We start from the raw sequence: 14874 nt of genomic DNA on the forward strand, positions 1-14874 counted from the left end.
TGGTGATAATCGATGAGTATAACCAGCATTTGAGTCTGGCTGGGATCAAGGATGCTTATTATACTCGGCACTTAGGTTTTCAAGTTGGTACCTCTTGCCCTGGTGGGACTCCTAGATCCGAAGAAGCAAGAAAGGTGAGCCTCGTTTCTCAATTTCCTGGGCTCCACAATACCCACACACACAGAGATTCCTGGAAATGAGGACAACTCACCTGAGGATGAGCACACAGGCTGCGACCAGAGAGTAGGCCAGAAGTGTGCCTATGGACATCATGTCCACGAGGGCCTTCAGGTCAAAGAGGAAGGCCATGACAGCTGGTGGGGAAAGACAGGCAAGTGAAGAGAGGCTTTCACAGAACTCCACATAGGGGCAACTCATTAGTGCCTTTAGTAGTGTTGGTAAGTCAAGGTTTATGAAAAAAACAAAAACCAAAAACAAAACCCAACTTTCTCACAAATACATTATTCAGCTCATATAAATGGCTAATAAAACTTGAAAAACCTTCAGCTATCTCAAGCACAAGACTCATATGCTCTAATAACACTAAAAAAAAAAAAAGCAAAGCATCAGTCTAACAAGGAATCAAAATATTGCCTGACTCCCTTTTCATTTTTATTTACTCATTTTGGTTTTGGGGTGTTATGTAGTGGTGATTAGGGGTTACTCCTACCTCTGCACTCAGGAGTCACTCCTGGCAGGGCTCATGGGACCATATGTACTGTCGGGACTCAAACCCAGAAGCCCAGGTTGGCTGCATACAAGCCCAAGTTGGCGGTATACAAGGCCGCTGCATTATAGCTCCAGACCCTGACTACTTAAGAATTCAACCAGAAGGGTTTTCTTTATAGCTGATATATGATCATCTTAATGTCCAAATAAATTTTTAAATAATTTAAAATAACTTTAAAATAATTTAGTTATTTAAAATAACATAAAGTAATTAATGCTTCAAACAGAGCTGCCATTCTATTCTGATTAAACCTACATGCTCCAGCAAGACTCACTAGATTTAAGAGCTCAATCTAAGATATTCCTCCCAAATCCCTTAAATGTTAGTGATTAAATATATGCATATATACCTTGTACTTATTTTTCTCCACTGAAATGGAAAAATAGTGATAATGTTAACTTAAATTTACTATATAGCTGTCTCTGTCATAGTAAGCACAAAATACCATACCCACCTAGACATCTCAGCAACCTTTATATAATGATCTTAATTTTCTTTAATCTAAAAATTCTTTGAGACAGGGGATAGGCCTGAACCTACTGAGGTTCAGTTACATCAGATGGCAAATATTTGGTGCCAGGGATGTGATTTCTTATGTCACGCCTTGCATACATGATCACAGCTTGATCCTGGGGAGTAGGGAAGGGGAGGCAAAATCTTAGCAATTTCATGTGGTCTGACCCATATCACTCGCTAATCTAATTTCCCAACAATTCACAGTTCAACAAAATTAGTATGAATTTGAATTTCGCTACCAAGATCATGTATCACCTATCCATAGTGCTTGCTAGAATCTTTCTGTAGCTTCTCATAGCAGGAACTTTAACACCATGGAATCTGAAAAATTCCACATGGAATCACAATATGGCCAAATGTATTTCACAGGGGTCTTATGACATGATAAAAGTATGCATCTGGTGGTTTTAAACATGACTCAACTATCCAATTGTTTAAAGGAAAAGTAGACTTCCAGTGGGACATCTGAGGTATTAGTAGTCTTGGAGAAATATTCTGGCCCAGAAGTTCCGCTATTTGCCATTCTGAGGACAGTGATTAGAATGGCTAACTAGAAGTTAACTTTGAGGTTCGAGAGTGATGGCCCTTTGGGTAAAGTGCTTGCCTTGCACGTGGTGAACCCAGGTTCAATCCCTGGCATCTCATACAGCCCCTGAGTACCACCAGGAGTAACCCCTGAGTGAAGAGTCAGAAGTCCTGAATACCACCTGGTGTGGCCCCAAAACCAAAAATAAGTTAATTTTGATTTTTAAGACTTAATTAAGAACAGGCAAACATAAGCTTTTCAAAAATCCAATGACAGTTTAGCGATATGCAACTTACATCCTGGACAAGAAAGAAAACAGCAAATCATCATTAACACTTTTTCTCATGACACATGAACCATTATTTTGAATTAATCATTTATAATTAAGTTATTCAATTAAAATTCTGTATCAATAATATAGTTTGATGAGCCAGCTCATCCATAAAAAAAGCATTTAATGCCTGCACTGAGTGAAGACCCATTATGACCCTTTTATAGTTATTAGAAGCCCCAAAAGCTGAAATAATGCAATAGTAAAAAAAAAAAAAAAAAAGAAATGCCAGAGGGTCATTTGAGAATGAATTTCAGAAGTCCACCACCACCATTTTTAAAAATATATAATTTCAATACTCATATCTTAATTTATCATTGATCTTGTTCACAACTTACATGCACAGCAAGCAGACCCTCTGTGTAAGTCCATGCATGTGCTTAAGCATTTAAGTCCAATGTCGAGAAAGCCTGTGTATGTAAAGCTTACCAGAGATGAACCCTGCAGTCAACGTGGCAGCAACTGGTGACTGCCTCTTACTCACTCTGGCAAGAAATCTAAACAGTAAACCATCCCGGGCCATGGCAAACAGAATTCGGGGTAAAGGAAACATAGAGCCCAGAAGACTAGAACAAAAAAATTCATAATCCACATGTGAGTTATTACAGGTATCATTTTCAAAAGGCACATACAAGTAAAGACTGGACACACGAAGTGCAGAACCTCTGCCAAAACCTTTTCATCTAAATATTGACAAAAAAAATTACCACACCACACAAATCAACAAAAAACTAACTAGTAACATTTTTTTTCCAGTTTCCTTGATTCTGAAGAAATGATTCCCCATTTTCTTAACATAAGTCAACTCTCTCACCTGCCACTGCACCCGATGATAAAGTAGCAATGATTGGTGTCTTCGTTTTGGAATTGATTTTAGCTAGACATTTGAAAAGCAACCCATCTTCTGCCATAGCATAGATTACACGAGGCATTGGGAAAATGGATCCAAGAAGACTGAATAAAAAGCAAACACATGCAGTCTAGCAAACGCATCCATGCACAATTATACCCCAGAGCCAAATTACATTCCAGAACTGAATTATACAAACTCAGCATCACAGTGGTCAGTCATACTATCTTCAAATGTCTATCATTGGAAATATTTGCTCATAGTTATCATTTTGCTACTATTTTGTTGCAAAAGAGTATTTGCCAGGCAAAATTATCAGAGTGAAAACAATGCTCCAAGAAATTTGTGCGTACCCATAATTACTAAATTAAAACTAAGAATTAAGATTTATTTTAAAACAAATTAAATATGTCATTCATTGTTAAAGATAATAACTCAGAAAATAAAAATCTGAACTGATAAATATATTTAAATGAGATATTAGGTAATTTTATTTCATAGTAAGCACTTAATTTACCCAACAATTATGCATTTTGATAACTATCCTTCTGTTTTCCTTTTCTCATATAGTCTGATCTTTGAGCAAATTAGCAATAATTTCCAGTATAAGATAATCAAAGTAGAGAGACAAAAAACAAAACAAAACAAAACCCACCCAAATTTAAACTCACTATAAACAAAAATAGCCATAATTAGTCTAATAGTAAGGTCTAAGAAAGCAATCTTAGGGGGCAGAGCACATGTTTGTATGTTTGAGTCTGAGTTCTATAACCCATGCCACAAAAAAAGAAAAAAAATCTAAAAAAGAGAACAATTTTTACTTCAGCAGTTTTGCATTACTTGTTTTTTGACTGGCTACATCATTCCAAAAATGGTTAAGTTGTAAAAATCATGCTCTAAGCTAAAGTGAAATATTGTATTTTAAAAATTCATCTTTTTATCTTTCAGCAAAATTGAATTGATCTTGGCCACGGATGGAACTCTGTCTATTTCTTCCATGCGGAAGTGGCTTGGAATCCTCACAGTTCAGATTTTTTTTTTTTTTCCGCTTTTTGGGTAACACCCAGCGATGCACAGGGGACCATATGGGATGCTGGGAATCGAACCCGGGTAGGCTGCGTGCAAGGCCCTACCCGATGTGCTATTGCTCCAGCCCCCTCACAGTTCAGATTTTTAATGACATATTGAAACTATTAGAGCAAGCATTAATGGTAAGGAGTCTATGGGGGAAATTTTTCATTGTTGCCAAATATTATCTTGATAGTTTAAGAAACTCAGACTGATAAATTACATCAAAAAGATTCTTTTTCTAGTTTTGTATTTTCAAAGAATCATTTTTACTTAAAAATTAGTAATCAAAGAGGTTAATTTTCTTTTTGTAATAATGCTAAACTACCTAACATCATATAAAAGTAGGATAAAATGTCTTTGATCATGCTTATGTGAAACGAGAAACTCATGAAGTCTAAGAAATGAATTCTAAATTATTTAAAAGAAGCAGCAACTGAAAATCTGAATACCTGTGATTTGTCTATCCTTTACGTTTCATATAGATATAAGTTTCTACAGTTCATTTCAGAATGGTAATTTTTTTTGTTGTTGTTGTTGTTTTTTTTTCTTTTTCTTTTTGGGTCACACCCGGCAATGCACAGGGGTTACTCCTGGCTCTGCACTCAGTAATTACCCCTGGCGGTGCTGGGGGACAATATGGGATGCTGGGAATTGAACCCGGAATGGCTGTGTGCAAGGCAAACGCCCTACCTGCTGTACTATTGCTCCAGCCCCAAGAATGGTAATTTCTATGTCTTTAAGGTGACTGATTAATAAAGAGAAAATCTTACTATCTCACAATAAAAAGCTCATTATGCTAAACAGTATCACAGCATAGATTCCCTCACTTGCACTTAATATTATAGATTCCACTCCCTTAGACTTAATATTACTTTAAAAATTTTAAGCCTCTACTTAATATCTCAGGTTCCCATAGCACTACAAGTAGCACCCAAAGCCAGTACAGGCATCCTAATACTTACCTAATACATGCATACATACATATAATGTCTGACAGCTGCATGTGTGTATGTATATAGTTGCAACAATGACATATCTGTAAGTGCTGAAACTTAGACCATCATATCTTGAAAAACTTACCCTCTACTAAAAGGGAGAAGAGTTTGATCCCTTCACATTTTCTAGATAGCATTTCTGGGCGCACTATTCAAAGAAATAAAAACCAAACCAAGTGTTTGAAGAGTGTGTCTAGTAAGTGACTCAGTGTGAAAACACATAAAAACAGTTCCTAGAATCCTATAGGCAGCAGTACCAGAATCAATGCACCGTACCTGGTGGAGAGAGCACAGAGAGAGCCTGCAGCCACGACATACTTGGCAGGACCCCATCCAACATATTCGAAGGCTACAGGAAGGGGGCTTTTTTCATCGAGGAGGTAGTACGGCATCATAAGTGTTAAGGCAGCAGATACCCCAAAATAGGCCATAAAGCAAACAAGCAGAGAAGTCACAATTCCTATAGGAATAGCTTTCTGAGGATTTCGGACTTCTTCACCTAAGGAATAGCAACAAAAGATTTGCATAATGATGAAAACATTGCTACATAAAACATTCATTCTTTTCCACGGTTATTCTACTCGATTTTTACCCCTTGTCTCTTTAGTTGATCCATCTATTCTACAAAGAAACATTAAATTAAATTACATTTACAAACTCATTCCTCTTTGTGTATCGTGCTATGTTAAAAATCTTATTCCAAATTTGTCTGCATTGTTAAATGGTTTTTATCATTTTGGAAAATGATTCATCCTTAGAGATTAAGTAACTGTAGGGAACTGTGTTGACCTTTAAATAAAAAGCCACAGTTAAACTTCTACCCATTCCATCTCTTCATATTAAACCCTAGTTTTAACTAAAAATAAGAAGCATACTTATTGCAGTCTTCTAGTAAGAGATAGCATTTGAAGCACCAAAATCAGGATCATCCAATGTGAGAAACAGAGAATAATTATTTTGTTGTCTAGCGATAGCATAGCGGTTGGGCGTTCGCCTTTCACGAGGCCAACCCGAGTTCAATTCCTCCGCCCCTCTCCGAGAGCCCGGCAAGCTACCTAGAGTATCGCACCCGCCCAGCAGAGCCTGGCAAGCTACCTGTGGTGTATTGGATATGCCAAAAACAGTAACAATAAGTCTCTCAATGAGAGACGTTACTGGTGCCCGCTCAAACAAATCGATGAACAACGAGAGGACAGTGACAGGATAAATAGAAGAAAATTAATCACTAAAATGTATTCTGTCCTACAAAAGAGTTTAAGAGCATGATCACTGGCTATCTCTGTGATGGCATTCCCTGGTAGACTCTGAAGTATGGTTAGTATGAGTCATGTTTCTAAAGTATTTGAGAGCTCGTCAAATATTTTATGCCAACAAGTGTAGGTACTAACCTCCCAACTTTCCCAATACGGAAAGCAAGGCTCAGGAATCTCACAAAGCTTCTTATTACATACAGAAGGTGTCACAGTCCTTCTTACCCCAAGTCCCACTTTCTTTTCCTGACCCTCTGCTGCCACCCATGGGTACTTACATTGCACAAAGAACACTTTCTCCTAATAGAGCTAAGATGGTTCTTACCAGTTGTGGCGATGCAGTCAAATCCCACGAAGGCATAAAAGCAGGTTGCAGCCCCAGCCAACGTTCCTGCAAAACCATAAGGCATGAAGCCACCAGCTCCATAGATACTGGTTCCATTTTCAGTCGGTGGCTCTCTAAATAAGGGACCAGATATTTGAAAAAAGTCACTTTCATAGAAAAACCACACCTGATAATCGGTTACAAGCTATGTCCCTGAAAAGCTGTTGCTTCATCAGCTCTTCAAGGCTGATGTACACAAAGCTAAAATGAAACCCCGGGTCTCCAATTTTGTCCTAAAGAACTGGGGTAATGTCCCCTTCCATGACACCTTCCAGAACCACCAACACTTAAGTAGATACAGAAGGAAAATGTTCTGCCAGAAACTCCCATTGACAGCTACAAAAATTTCTCAGACACTCGTTCTGGGATGAGACCTGAGGACCAATCTCAGGACAGGGTGGGCCAGCCCTACCAAAGCCCCAGAAGCCTCAGTTACTCCCCAAAGCTGCCCCCCTGCCCCTGCCTCCAGCCAGACTGCCCAGTCAAATATTCTGGATTTTCTGAAGAATGTGGCCACGACATCTGCAAGCTCTACAATACTGCCATTCCAGTAGCAGCACCCCAGACTGGACAGGAATGTAATGTAGAAGTCTATCAATCTCGACAAACGTGGAAATTAGCAACAGAAGGTTCACTTGCAACAGCTTGGTAATTTAAACTCTCAGACAGGACTTAATGTCTCTGTGATGAGATGCACACTTTTCCACCAATTTCCTTCTACAGAAATATTTTTTGATCACTCCGTTAGCCATTTAGTGGTAACAAGCAAAAGATTGTTGTGGGCCTGCTATGGGGGCAGGCTTGAGGGGTTAAAGGAAACGGGGGCACTAATGGCAGAGGGAAGGTGACGGTGGTGGGAGACTGGTGTGGGAATACTGAATGCCTGTTACAAATTATTATGAATAACTTATAAACCACAATGTTTAAATAATGTGGAAATTTTTTTTAAAAAGAAACTTTTTGAGAGCGGAGTCCCCATATTTGGGCCATGATCTGAAATCAAGACCAACAGCACCGCCACACCCCTGCCCAGAATAAAGGAGCAGAACACACAGTTTCAAGATCTACAAAGAAGGCATTCAGAAGGCAAAAGAAAATTCTATTGGCTTGATTATGAATTCTAAAGTTAAATATCTTATTACATGTTAAGAATCGTAAGAAATCAGGACACCATTGAAATAGTGGTAAAGAAGCATATTGGTGCATGTTATGTAACAGGTGTTTGTGTACTCTTATATAAAATTATTTGTTTGATAAAGATTTTTATAGAAAAATATTTGTGTTATAAAAAAGTGGCTGGAGTGATAGCACAGCGGGTAGGGCTTTTGCCTTGCACACAGCTGACCCAGGTTCGATCCCTCCATCCTTCTCAGAGAGTCCAGCAAGCTACTTAGAGTATCCCGCCTGCACGGCAGAGCCTGGCAAGCTACCAGTGGCGTATCCAATATGCCAAAAACAGTAACAATAAGTCTCACAATGGAGACGTTACTGATGCCCGCTTGAGCAAATCGATGAGCAACAGGATGACAGTGACAGTGATAAACCACTTAAATTCTAGGATGAATCCATTTAGATATATTATTAATAACTTTTCAGGCTCTCAGGTTTGGAATAAAATGCACAAACAATTCTGCTTATACAAAATTCTTTCCCCCTAAAAAAACCAATCACAAACAAAGCCATGCATGGAAGTTACTACCACCTTGAAAGAATTCAATGAGGTGGAACAGAGATCGCCCAAGGGAGAACTGAAAGCAGCACTCAAACATGTCAATGTTACGTAGGGATGGCAAACCCTGGCGATGGGGGGTGACTATGGTTTTGAGCTCTTTCTGTTCCCCTGAGCCTGGAGCTGAGCGTGCACCTGGGGACCAGCAGCCGTAGGGCTTCAAAGGGCTGCTCAACAATGAACACACAGATATGTGCGTTCGCCTGCAGGGACCCTGGGTGGGTTGTGGCACAGAAAGATCTCAGAGGTGTAACATGTGACTAGAAGAAAATGTAAGAACAAAATAGGCAACATTTTCAAAGCATATTTAAATATTGCTGGGGGCAGGGTGGTAAATGGGGCAAATATCTTACCTGGCGCTTGCTGATATATTTTTGAGAAACTCCTCACTAATCTTCCAGTTTGCCACGTTTCCTTTCACAAACCCAGCAACCATAACAAAGAGGAGGACCAGGATATTAATAGCTGTGAAGATTTTATTCACCCACGCAGACTCTTTCACTCCAAAAGACAAAAGACCTATGGGGGAAAGAAAGGTTTCTTGATTTTTTCAATTAAGTTTTATGAAAGAAAGTGGCCCTGGGGCAGATAACTGGCTTCAGGACTTGATTGCACCCACATTTGGAGGTTTCACTCTTTCCAAATGGCGAAGTCATACTCAGTCACTGAACTGGGAAACAAGGTCTTCTGAACATAGCCTGCCTAAAGGGTGCATTGAGCTCACAGCCAGAAGACAACACACGCTATAATGAATAAACTGATCTCTTAACTTCTAGCTACTATTGTTAGCAGGTATGTGGAGGTTAAACTTTTAATACTGAAGTTTTAACAGTATCTCATTAAAATTAAAACTTAAAACTTAATTTTAATGAGATACTATTCTAAAAGGCCATTACATGGTCAAAGGCTGCCAAATGTTGAAAGTTAAGATAATGATGGCTGGAGGAATCATTTGGGATGGGAGATGTGTGCTGAAAGTAGAAAATGGACCAAACATCATGATGACCTTTCAGTGTCTTATGTTGTAAACCATAATGCCCAAAAGTAGAGAGAGACTATGGGGAATATTGTCATCCATGGAGGCAGGGAGAGGGTGGGAAAGGGGGGGTGTACCGGGGATATTGGTGGTGGGGAATGTGCACTGGTGGAGAGGTGGGTGTTTGATCATTGTGTGATTGTAACCTAAACATGAGAGCTTGTCACTATCTCATGGTGATTCACTGAAACTTAAAAAACAAACAAACAAACTCAATCTTAAGAAGCTAAAGAAGGGTGCTTGCCTTGCACACAGTTGACCCAAGTTCAATCCCTAGCACCCCATATGGTTCCTGGAGCCCCGCCAGGAGTGGTCCCTAGGCACAAAGCCAGGAGTGAGCACTGAGTACCATGGTGTGGTCCCCAAATAAAACACAAACCAAAAAAACTCAGTCATTGCTTTGCACATTGACTGAATAAATAATTCTTCAACTCTCAAGCTCAAATGTTATTTTCTCAAATGAATTCTATTTTTAATATCTTTATTTTACATCAGGATTGCAGAAGTGACCAATTATCTAGCAAACAATTTGAAGATACATTAGGATGAAGGAAATGAAAATCCTTTAAATTTACACACACACACACACACACACACACTTCAACACCAACAAATATATAACGTAATTCTTGGGGGGGGGGGGGAAAGATGCCCACTTGGCAGTTCTTAGGGGCTTCAGACTCGATGCTTAGGTCACACCTGACAGTACACAGGTGACCAGGTGATACCAAAGAATCAAACCTGAGTTCTCACATGCACTCCAGCCCTTTGAGCTATCTTCTGAGCTCTATAGCCTAATTTAATACTCTTCCACTGTGTGGATATTCTACCTATAATCCCTTATCTTTAAACAATCAGGTCACTCTCAATTTCTTACAACAATAAACAGTACTGATACAGTCATCCTTTTATCCTTTTATTATTATTATTATTATTGCTTTTTGGGTCACACCCAGCGATGCACAGAGGCTACTCCTGGCTCATGCACTCAGGAATTACTCCTAGCGATGCTCGGGGAACCATATGGGATGCTGGGAACCAAACCCGGGTCAGCCATGTGCAGGACAAATGCCCTACCCACTGTGTATCACTCCAGCCCCTAGAGTCATCCTTTTATAAATTATCTTTGTTCTAATTCTATTTGCTGTGAGAAAATATCAAGGATTTGTCTATTATATAAGGTTTTGGGTTCATCCTGTCAAAATAAGACTCCTGAAAGTTTGTTCCAATTTTCTCTTTTCTTGTCCATACTGATTTTTATGATTCATTAATGTGGCAATGCTCTTCTGCCTATCAAACTAAGCATGTTTCCCCCTCCTCTAGTTCAATTTATATTCTACCTTGTCATCTGCTTAAATTAATTTCTTAATCTGGGTTACCCCCAACAACACATGCCTAGGGAGCGGGGAGAGCTACTCCCAGGGAGAGCTGAGAAACCCGTCAACAGTTGAATGCTAGAGACTAAGCAGAGGGTGCTGAGTCGGAGACCAGGAGAAAGGGTTACCCCCAGGGTGCACAGGAGTCTCAGGGCCCCACCCAGCAACATTCGGGACTATCCACGGCCACACCAGGTGAAACCAGGAAGACCATGTGGTGCCAGGGATCAAACTGGCCAGTGTGTGCTAGGCCTATTGTGCCCAACCCACTGTATTATCTCCTAGCCCTCCTAGTCCCACCATTTACTACTACTGATGTTATCAGACAGAGGGAGGGTTTCTGAATGTATTTTTTTCTTTTCAGTTTTCACTTACGGAAAGGCTCTAACCTCTAAACCTCTAAACAGTAACCTCTAAACCAAACATTCACCTTAGGTTTCTTCTGAAACTTATATCATGTTTATCAGTTTTTAATCCCAATCTGTGTAATATATGAATTACAGACCAAAGAAAATTTGCTTTTCTTTGATTGTAGAAAAAAATGATTGCAGAAAAAAAGATTATGTCACTTGTTTTCTTGTTGCTTTCCCATATCTATACCAAGTAGAGATAAGTTGAATTTTGTTTTTCTACCTAATGCCAGAATTATGCAATAAAAATGACGCTATTGATGATATAAAGAAAAACTGTTTGCCTGGGAACCACAGCTTTTCACCTTGATTTAGGGCCATACCCAGCAGTGCTCAGGGCTTATTCCTGGCTCTGTGTCCAGAGATCACTCCTGGTGGGGCTTGGGAGACTATATGGCGTGCTGCGGATCAAATGCAGGAGAATGCAAATTCTTGGGCTGAGGATGTAGTTGCAGTGGTAGAGCACATATCTTCCATGTATGACACCAATGGAATTTGATCCCCAGCACCACACACACACAATTATAAATCCTTCCTTAGTAAAGTCTCATGGTCATTCAGACAAACATCCAATTAGTATTATAAAATAACATGCTTACTGTGGTGGTGAAGGTATAGTGGTTTTGTACACCAAAATCTTAAATGCTAGCACTATTATAAGTATGCTGCCCAAATTAAAGTAAAAATTAAATGGTGAATGAAAAGAAAAAAATAATACTGTGTCTCATGTCAAACTGCCACTTAAACAGAAGATTCTACATCCTCACACAGCTTATATTCATCTCTAAAATATCTATCTAATAAAATAAAAACTGATTATAGCCAGCAACAAGGCCCACAGATATCTGATCGTAACCTAGATTTATAAATATGCTACTGAGTGCTGGGAACTCTGCTCCAAATTCAGAGCAATCTATTTTCCGAGAGCAGCAGTGCCTGGCTTGCTCTGAGGAGTCATGGGATTGATTTTCTTACCTGCTAGCAGCAGGATGAGGCATACAGCAAAGAAATCAGGGTACTCTGCAAGGCCGGTATAATTCATTTTGAAGTACGTCCTAAAAAACTGGCCGATCTGTTTGTTAAGAAGTTCATCAAAGGTGCCACTCCACGCTCTTGCAACACTTGATGTACCTTCCCCAAACAGAACATCCAGAGAATACAAGGTCATTGACAGAAGAATAACGTAAGACCATTTGCTGTGCTCTTCTACGATTACATGGACTAGTAGTTTACAGGAAACCAGAACTTTTAATCATATATAAAATCATCTTTAAAATTTTACCGTTATATAAGAGTAATAAAATGCTCCATCCCAGATGAGTAGAATCAGATAGCATTAAACAGTCATCAGTAAACACACACACCCACACATACCCACACATACCTCCACACACACCCACACCCACCCACACCCACACACACACACACACACACACACACACACACACAGAGCTTTTCACACCCTATTAAGAATAATATTCAAAGATGTAGTAGAATCCCCAGATTTTACAATTAAAAGATATTTGCAATACAGTGATAGTTCCTATCAAATGCAGTTATAGGGCGGCCCTAAAGGCTCTGACTCGGGAGCAACTGTGACTCCTGCCAATTTACACGCGGAGAGCCATTTCTGGGACATACCTATCACATAAGACAGAATGAGATTCCAGCCAGTGATGAAAGCCCACAATTCTCCCACAGTGACGTAAGTGTATAAGTACGCTGAGCCTGTCTTGGGAACTCGGGCTCCAAATTCAGCATAGCAAAGGCCAGCCATCACTGACGCCAGGGCAGCGATGAGGAAGGAGACAACAATGCTGGGCCCAGAATCCGCTTTGGCAACTTCCCCTGCGAGGACGTAAACCCCAGCACCAAGGGTGCTCCCAACGCCCAGGGCGATGAGGTCCATGGTGGATAGGCAGCGGCATAATTTGGTGTCTTCTAGACTGTCCAAGGTGACAATTTTTCTTCGGATCAGACAGCGGGCAAAAGACAGCGCAGCTCGGCAGGGAATCATTCTGAGGCGGAAAGCTGAGGAAGAGAAGAGAGGAGATGAGAAGCTGACCTGGAATCATCCTTCCTCCAACCACCGGCCCAGTTTCTCAGCACAGCGAGGGCACCTGTAGTTTTCTGTTACGGGGACTGTGGCCCAGAGCAATCAGAAGATTGGTAAAGTGAATACTGTGAGTTTCTTCGAGTTCAGTCAGATCTGTCATTTCATAAAGGAGGACATCAAATAGTTTACTGGGGGAGCAAAGAATAGAAATCTTGGGTGACACATAAGATTTGCCGATTTTTGTTTACTTTTGCTGTTGTACATTTGTAAGATAAGCTGACAAGATACCCCGAGAGACAGTTCGTTTGCCTGGGCTACAAGCAAAGGAGTGAGTTGCCTCATCTTTTCTGCCTTCTCTTCTCCAAGCAATCATTCCATCCGCATTTTCTAGGTCCGATTACACACCTGTGGCGGTGCTGAGAACACATCTGGAACGGTACCATACACAAAGGTGGTCTCTGGCCTTACAAGATTTACAAACTCTGCTGTCCTGATGAGGCGGCCTACAGATTTCTCAAATGTGTGTATATCTCTGCTTTCATCTCGTTCTGTTCTGTTGTAACATGGAGCCATGAGATTTTTGTTTTAATTTTAAAATAATTTTAACAAAATCACCATAAATTACAAAGCTATTCATGACTGAGTTTCAAGCATAAAATGCCCCAAACCAATTCCATGACCAGTGTCTACTTCCCTCCACCAGTGCCCCCAGTTTTCCTCCTGTCCCCAGGCCTGATTCTATGGCAGGCACTTTTCTCTTTTTCTTTTCTGTTTTTACTTTCATCCCCCACCTCTTTTAGGATACGGTTAATAAAATTGTTACTGACAGGTTACTATGCATGTCACTTTACTTCCTTTCAACACCTAGTCCTGGCATTTGAGCTTTTTTGGAATAAGAAAAATTCCCCAAAATGTGCTTGGATTTTTCTAACCCAAACTACTATCCACTACACTTCCAGGATAAATTTATAGTAAAGTTAACATGCTTATCTATGTTTAACTTGTGCTGTATAAACAAACCTAATCCATACCAACTACAACTTATTTAAATTTCCAGTTTATCAGTATAACTTATGTGCAAAATAAATAGAAATATTCTTCATGACTTTTCTTATATACAGAGACATAATAACTCAGCAGAGTAGTAAATAACTGGGGAATAGGGACTATAATTGCATAAGCAGCTGCAGTTTATCAGTAAAAAAACTAATTTTATTTAACTTTTACCTTATTTATTATAGTTGAGGTAATATGGCTGCATGATACAGGATAAACATTTTTGATGCACAAAGTTTCTGACCTTGATCAGCAGAATGCCAATGACTCTCATCCACAGTCACGGCAAGTCTGTCTCTTCCTTTCCCCCCACATTTAACTTTAAAATATTCAAGTTGATGTTTGCCACTCTACAGCACAATTTAACTCCACACTCAACTGTGAGTTAAAATGCCGTCTCCTTCAACCTCATTACATTACCAAACCTCTGAACTCGTGAAACCACAGCCTGGCATCTTCTAAAGCTCGATCTCTTATTAAGTAAGCCCCAGAACACTTTTTGTTTTGTTTTGAGGTCACACCTGGCAATGCTCAGGGGTTACTCCTGACTTTATATT

The 14874-nt window shown here is 39.8% G+C and overlaps 1 protein-coding gene across 1 annotated transcript in view; it reads right to left on the bottom strand.

The window, feature by feature from the left end:
* The window catches only part of SLC7A2 (solute carrier family 7 member 2), a 69987-nt gene that overhangs the window by 8961 nt on the left and 46152 nt on the right, over nt 1–14874 (bottom strand). The window contains exons 2-8 of the mRNA XM_055137861.1: nt 12847–13236; nt 12181–12336; nt 8737–8902; nt 6595–6728; nt 5296–5518; nt 2533–2669; nt 212–314 (exon numbers count right to left, since the gene is read on the bottom strand). Of these exons, the coding sequence (XP_054993836.1) occupies nt 212–314; nt 2533–2669; nt 5296–5518; nt 6595–6728; nt 8737–8902; nt 12181–12336; nt 12847–13222 (1295 nt within the window). The 5' untranslated portion in view covers nt 13223–13236. The remainder of the gene's footprint in view (nt 1–211; nt 315–2532; nt 2670–5295; nt 5519–6594; nt 6729–8736; nt 8903–12180; nt 12337–12846; nt 13237–14874) is intronic.

The sequence above is a fragment of the Sorex araneus genome, chromosome 1, assembly GCF_027595985.1.
Source record: "Sorex araneus isolate mSorAra2 chromosome 1, mSorAra2.pri, whole genome shotgun sequence".
Lineage (NCBI taxonomy): Eukaryota > Metazoa > Chordata > Mammalia > Eulipotyphla > Soricidae > Sorex > Sorex araneus.